At 35.5% G+C, this 7,947-nt stretch overlaps 1 protein-coding gene across 1 annotated transcript; it reads right to left on the reverse strand.

Moving 5' to 3' along the window:
* Positions 1–5,332: 5,332 nt before the first annotated feature.
* On the reverse strand, positions 5,333–7,594 carry LOC128558819 (uncharacterized). The gene is made up of 2 exons (XM_053549034.1): positions 7,252–7,594; positions 5,333–6,236 (listed from the first exon to the last, which is right to left on the reverse strand). The coding sequence occupies exons 1-2, from the start codon at positions 7,568–7,570 to the stop codon at positions 5,821–5,823; spliced, it is 735 nt and encodes a 244-aa protein (XP_053405009.1). The 5' UTR covers positions 7,571–7,594; the 3' UTR covers positions 5,333–5,820.
* Positions 7,595–7,947: the final 353 nt, after the last annotated feature.

Genomic DNA, 7,947 nt, shown 5'->3' on the forward strand with positions numbered 1-7,947 from the left:
GAATAGATCTAGGGCATAAGGAAATAGTCTAGAACAGTCGTGGCAGGATTCTCAAAATTGACATTTCTTATGAAACAAAGAATGGAATCCATTTGTCTAACTCCTGTCTAGATTTTACACTTGATAAACTTAGCGTTGCACTTCAGGAGTAGATCTACTTAGACTAGAATTTAGGGAAGAATATTTTGTGGCGGAAATTCTAGCTTTAGAGTTGCATGTATTTTCCAGCTAGAGCTATTCGAAATTCATTAAAACTGATAATCTTAGTAAATCTTTTACCATTAAACGTGTTAAAGTGAACGTATTTTAAGCCTCTCTGTTACTGCGCACAACAAAATTTAAAAATACGATCTAAAAAGGCCTCGAGCTTCGCTCGTGCATATTTGGTGTCTCTCGAGTAATCCTTGTTATATGGCTTATGTTTGGTGGGGGGCGTGCTCTGCAGCCGGTTGGTGCATACTTGTGTAGCACGTTAGTGCATTCGTAACACGTTAGTGTGTGATGTAGCACGTTAGTGCATGCGTAACATGTGTGTGTGGTGTAGCACGTTAGTGCGTGGAGTAGCACATTAGTGCATGGTGTAACACGTTAGTGCATGGGTAGCACGTGTGTGCAGGTGTAGCACGTTAGTGCATGGTAGCACGTTAGCGCATGGTGTAGCGCGTCCGTACATGGTGTAACACGACAGTACAAGGTGTACCACGTTAGTGCATGGTGTAACAAATCTTGCGTGTTGTGTAACACGTTTAATTACTTACCATATTAGTCCTCTGGGAGCGGTAAATCAAGCAAATCAGGGGATGACTTAAAATAATTTTTATTCTTCGTTTCTCACATAACACCTTAAGCTGGTGTTTCCGCTACGTGGCAGTCAGTTGTGCTTTGTTGTGTTACTATCGCGACTTCAGAATTACTGAGCGGCCACATATCTTCACAACCACAGCAGGACAAATTATAGGAACTTTTATACAATGCAGGGACGGACGTTTAATCTTTTAAAACAGTGTTCTCACGACTTTATCTATCTGTCGCTTATATGGTACCGCGGAAGATCTATTGAAATAAGCATATTGACACTGGTTGATCTAGATGTCGCCTATTTGGTACCGCAGAAGATCTATTGAAATGAGCATATTGACACTGGTTGAAGAAATAACTGACAATTCATAGTACTGGTTGTAATAAATTGTCACTATGTGGGTACATAAATTTTAAACTGCCCGATATGAATAATAATAATAATAATAAGAATATGATAATTGAAGTATGGTTGTTGTGTTTTAATTATTGTTGGGAGACATAGTCTTCCCTTTAAGTATGAGATGGCCCCCAAATGTACATGAATGGCCACCACAATCACCTGTTAGCAAACGAAGCTGTTCGGGAATCGATCCCAGGTGTGCTGGAGTATGGTAACCGGAGTCTTAAAATAAGACATAATAAAGTTCATAAACAGTTACGGCAATTATTTGAGAAATGCTTCTTGAACTGCTTTCTTTTCAGATTGTGATGTGTATGATCAAATGTCAGAACAAAACATATTCAGTGTCTTTTTGAATCTGATTAGCATGTCTAAGTATGCGAATAATGTCATTCAGAAAAACTCCAGCATCTTTCAACAGATACGCAACATTATGTCTCACTATATTACAGGTCTTAATAGTTATCTGAATGTATCCAATATATTAGGAAATAAACACCTACGTTTCAAAATTTAACTACAGCTCGACTTGTCTCAAGAGTTTTCGCTTTCTCCTTGTGTTTATATAGTTAGCAACTTCTACCATTTTTACTTATAAAGTCTGTCAGTTATCCTTATGTCACTTGGCATTAAACTAAATATAATATTCTCAGCGTCAGATTTCTCAAAGATGCGGTACGAGGTAGAAAAGGCTAATTAGATCATATTTTTGATCAGATTACTATAGAAGGGTCAAACAAATTATCAATCCGAGCGTTAAATACTACAAAAGACGCCGTTTAATACAAGAAATTGTACAGCAGACTTCCTTTGTAAATACAAAACAGGATTTCGATTAAAATTGAATAGATGACAAACATAGAAAGCTTCATGTGCGAGTTACTACATACCATACAATCTTAGAACTTCTTTTCGAGGTCAACATTTTACAGTATGTACAACACAAAATATAGTTTAGTTTAGGGACCTCCGTGGTCGCTGACTTCGAACCACATGCCTCTAACTGGTGTTAGTTCGAATCCTCGCTTGGGGTGTAGATTTCTGCATGTTAGAAAGACATACAACTACGTTACGAATGGTCAAAAAAAAAAGATAAGATAGATGTCCGCCTTTGTCTCAAATAATGTCCGGAGGGACACCTGGTTGATACAATTAGTGTGTGGCATCTATGCATATGGACTTAATTATATATCAAATGTCACTGGTGTATGCACACAAAAAATAGACAAACCGCTGTGTAGTTAAATTTTGAAATGGGCCTGTATACTGTATTCCCGTTTTTCTAGCATATAGCATAAAATAATACAAAATCTGTCATACTACGTTCAGCGTGTTGCAGTTCCTCCCAAAACATAATGGTTATAATGATGAGTAGGAATTCTGGCATCTTCTGTAACTAAAATGTAAAAGCTGATACATGTTGTGTAAAATAATTATTCTTGCAGTATTTGTGCATTTTCTCTTGAAGCGTTTTAAGTAAAACATGATAGTTTTGCTGTAAAAGAATTCCGCTTACGCCGGTACTAACGGGACGTGAGTGGTATTGCACTTTTTATTATCTCTCATGAACATGTTTGTTCACATGTTGAATAATACACACATGGCAAAATTGGCAGAGGTGCAAGTGTGCCTTGCACCAGGTCCTATACAAGACACAGAAGTACACCTTGACAAATCTTGTGCATGTGTGTGTTTTTGTTGTTTTTTTTCTTGTTTTTTTTTTTTTTTTTTTTCATTTCATTATAGGCCTTCGAGTGGTTGGTCGTCTAATTTATCACGGATCAGCGTTTAGATTATTAGGACTTGAGCCACGAGTCCGTTAGCCCGAATGATTAAATACTGAAGCATCTAAACGGCGAACCGTGGTAAATTAGACGATAAATCACAAGAGGGTCTTGACTGTTTTCATTCTGACATGCTCATTGAAACATTTTAATAAATATTATGCTGGACTTTATTTACCCGGAGAGTAATGAACCGGACGTCATGCGGCAATTTGACGTCATAATGCTGTCTTACCGGTACGCGCGTCAACCATTGTTTATCGCAGAATATACAGAGCTTGAACTCCTTTTTTGTTTAACTGGAAATTAAATCGAGCCATATTAGAATGTTGATTTTTTTTTTATTCATTTTTTTTTTTGTTAAGATAGCGAAAGATTTGTTTTACGCAGGCACTAATTTTGAATCCGGGTGCAAATCTTGAGTATAGATGAAATTGATCACATGTCAATTTAAAATAGGACTAGCATAGCGCTGCAATCATTGCAATTGTTCGGTGCCAGATGGATCTAGTTGCATCATTTTTAAAGGAAATATATCTGCGCTTTTCATGATGACCAGTGGATTTTAATAATGCATGAACAGAGAACTGGTTTGCTTGAATATTCAAAACCAAATGGATTCATGATTTTCATAGTTTGTCTCCTTACATTTTACTCTGCTGTAATAAATTCCAAAATGCTAAATGAAAGTCATGTTATTAGCTTGAGCTTGCGTAGTATATTCAACTGTTGTATGAACGAAATAGTACTTTTAAAGTTTTCTATTCTTTTTCAGAAAAATCCGCTTCTTCATCGTCAATTATTGAACTGTAATAAAGTCTAAATGCAAAATGAAAATCGTGATATGTTTAGTATATACAATTGTTATATGAATGCCATTTTATGAACGTATATATGAACAGAAAACTGATTGGTGTGCTTTGGTCATGTATAATGTAGCACCTTCTCCAATTATATATCACTCTAATCAAACGATTCTACGCTGGCGACCATTGCCGTTGCCTCTTACATTCACAGACTGGTAAACAACAATGGGGATTGGCTTATTAAGATCGATCTTGTTAAAGGCGTTGTCGTTTTTGTTGTTGTCGTTTTTATTATTTTATTTATTTATTTTGTTACAAAAGCCAACAATGAAAACGTGCTGGACAATGTTGCAGTTGCCTGGGTTAATTAAATGTATGTTCTGAAAAAAAAGAAGGTGGAAGGGGCCATTTTCTACGGTTTTGTATGTTTTGTTCATTGCATGGCATACATTATTTTTAGCAAGACAGTCTCTGGAAACCAGGAAGACCTTTTATAATAGCAATTTTTGTGATATACCCTTTTCAAACTGGGGGTAGTGGGTAAGTGAAACACCCATATATGATATAGGAATCTCTAAACCCATATAAAATGCTACTAGCTGAGGTTTATGAATTCGCTGCGGAAGACAGTTGCAGTATAAGACTTCAAACGACATAATTTACGGAATAGAATGTAGCTGTTTACGGGGGAAATATGATGAGGGCACCAGACCATCAGGTGTTATATTTTGTTCGTAATACTCTATTTCGAGTAATTTATAAGGTGTGTTGGGTACATATGTTTACATTTTTAATGATTTGACTGCTGTAAAAGTATCATTTGCATAAAATTGCTACTTCAGCTCTATGGCCTCCGTGGCAGAGTGGGTAAGGTCGCTGGCTTCGAATCACTTACCCAAACTTTGCGTAGGGTGTATAATACTTTCATGCAAGGAAGTCATACAGCAGACTTACAGAAGGTCGGTTGTTCTATCCAGCTTCCGCCATTATCAAATCTTGGATAAAATTTGATCTGTGACGTTAACGTACCCCTCACTCACACCACCTCCACAAAAAATCAACAACAAATAGCTTGACAAAGCAGAATGGATACTACAGAGGTAAAGACATCTGTTGTGGGCTAGGCACACCCTCTATTACCCGATGTGCTTAACCGTTGTTTTTTTTCTGATTTAATGTACTATATCGGTCAGGATTTATTCTATTGTTTATTTAGGCATTCGCATGTATCCAAATCATAAATGACGTTACATGGAAGACGACGAAATGAAAAGGTATAGATACGAATACTAACACCACTCAATGTGTATCATTTCGTGTGATGCGGGTAAATTGTCGCTTTCATTCCAGGTGCGGAATTTCGTGGATGCGTGGTGTCTACAACTGTGTTAGCAGTGATGTCTACAGTAGTGTTATAGTGATCTAACCTGCAAAACTAGTACATTTTTTCGCGCTTGTCATATAAATAAGATATTCAGCTGACGAAAAATTAACAAATACATTAATAAATAATTCTTAAAAAATAAAATGCTACAAAATGGTATACTTCACTTTTATTATGATGAAATATATCTACACAATATTGAGAGCCCTCTCGATTAAGGTCACACATTTTGATTTATTAGCTTTCGACCAAAATATCAAACATTTCGTCGTCTGCAGGTATATAAAAGTAGTTCAGACACAATGAGTATATACAATTATATACAATATATACTGGACTGTACTATTGCATGTACATGTACATTTATAACAAGACAGACTTCAAGGCAGACAAAATATTTTGACATAATATTTTCTCTTGTCTAGTTAAGCAACACTCTCTGTTTTTTTCCACCTTTGTAATGTAAACAAAGTACCTCGTACCTGATAAGAAAAGGCAGATAAAATGTTTAGTACGTTATATGATAATGAGAATAAAAAGTGAGTGAACAATCCCTATAATGGCATATTGGTGACTGAAAAACACACACACACAAATACACAGTGCATCAGTTTTCTCCGTTTGATATGCGTTTAACTGAGTTTCTTAATTAGTATGAAGCAGAGTTCCAGAGAATGTGTTCCATCTGCCAGAATCTTGATCAATGACATTGCCTGATTGGGTATACAACACTTGGATCCCAACCCTCTGACCAGTAGTGAGGACTTCAACAGTAACAGCTGAGTGGCAAGCATTGTTGGCTGAATTCCGGAATATTACAGGTGCCGTCTTCGTGTCATCCACCATGATATCAATATACAAATTCTTTCCAGAGGACAAACAAAAGATAACATTAAACATGTATGTTCCATTAATAGGTGCGGTGAATATACCACTTCTGGGGTCATAGGCGTCGCCCTCATTCAACGCTGTTGTAGGGAAAACAATGTAAACTCCCTTAGTAACAGACATGTCTGAATTAAGGCGTGCCTTGAACGCTATCTTCGGTATTGTTGATGCTTCTGAAAAGAAGATTATGATTACTTAAATGCCAACTACATTTGTATATATTTTCTTAACTTCATATATAATGGATAACATTACCGGACATAGTTCAATTTTGAAGTTACTTGTTTATAGTTTGGATGATCATTAGAATGATTTCTCTTCTGACTGTTTGGTATAAAATATACATCTGACACTGAGAATATATTATAGAAAAGAAGTGAAGTATTGATATTTATGAAAACTTAAGTAATAATAATACTAATAACAATAACGATGATAATAGTAATAATAATAGTAATAATGATAATTTGATAAATTAATTAAATTGAATGCAATTGAACAAGGCTGCTTTGGTATACTGGCTTTGTTCATACTCTCAAAAGCATCTGAGACATTTAACCTCGTTCAAACCCTGCTACTTTTTAAGGTTTAACTTACTTAATTTCACTTACTAATTGTTTTATACCAAAGTCAAAACTTAAATAATATCTCTAATTTGTAATACTAGCAAACACGCCAGGTATACAAAAAAATTTACAAATTATATGGGTTCTTCATATGATCAAGTTGCTTTTATCTTCGAACTTACGAATTAACGCACGTTACTTGAACTTGGACTTAGTATTGTTATATTTTTGGTCCTTTTGGGATCACGCTGTTTATTCAATATTTCTGAATGAAAGACAGAGTTCAGCATAAAAGCCGTTCGTAAACAGGCACAATCTTATCGAGTCTGCTATTGGTTGTGAGCATCTTCTTACAGATAACATTTTAAACGATTGACGTATCTAAAATATATTTTAGTGTTGTATTTATTAACAAATTGGTCATATGTTTTAATACTTCAAAAAGCATGATATAACGGATTTGTTTTCATCCGTAGTTACTTTATATCTAAATTCTAGCTTTCCTGTACTTATATAATTTAAATGTACCGTGAAAATTGTGATATTTGCCCGGTTAGTGAAATAGTCAATGAAACTGCTCTAGAAGTTTTTAATGACCGTATGTAACAGCTTGAAATAATACCTGCAACATCTTCAACTCTTTTCAGCATTTTTCCAACAGTGTCTGTCATTTTCTGCTCAAACGCGGCAGACTTTTCTTCAAGTTTGCTTTTAATCTCAGCCACACTTTGGTCCAAGGTTTCTAGAGCAGTGGCTACCTCAGTCTTAGATTTTGCCATGCTCTTAACTCTTTCAAGACCTTCAATTTTCATTCTTTCCATCTGGTATTCCATTCTAACTAATTTCTCCAGAATCTTTTCTTCAAAATCATATTTTGAGCAGTGCGGTTCCTCCGCTATTACAGTCAGAAACATTGCGCACAACACAACGTAAGAAATCATAACTAAGACTTCACGTTAAAGTTTCCAAGTACAGCTGCCACAAAGAAATGATTTGAGTTTGTAAAACACTTGGTTAAAAACTAGATACAATGAAAGGGTCCGTTCAAAAAGTTTTTAGTTTCATCTATTAGAATAGTAGGCATACTCTCCCTGTTAAAAGCTAGTTCATAATCTATTTGTTCATTGGTGAGTTTGCAGTATTTCATTTTGGAGAAAAAAATGACATTATGCTAGATAGTGAAAGGGACGCCGATAAAATCACCAACATTCTATAAAGGTAACAAAGGTAATAATGTTATAGTCGTTGTTGTACAGGTGATATGTATGGCTTTCCAACGACGACATCGAGATAGGAGACAGTAATTTAGAGTTAGCGA

This window comes from Mercenaria mercenaria, chromosome 7, assembly GCF_021730395.1.
Source record: "Mercenaria mercenaria strain notata chromosome 7, MADL_Memer_1, whole genome shotgun sequence".
Classification (NCBI taxonomy): Eukaryota; Metazoa; Mollusca; class Bivalvia; order Venerida; family Veneridae; genus Mercenaria; species Mercenaria mercenaria.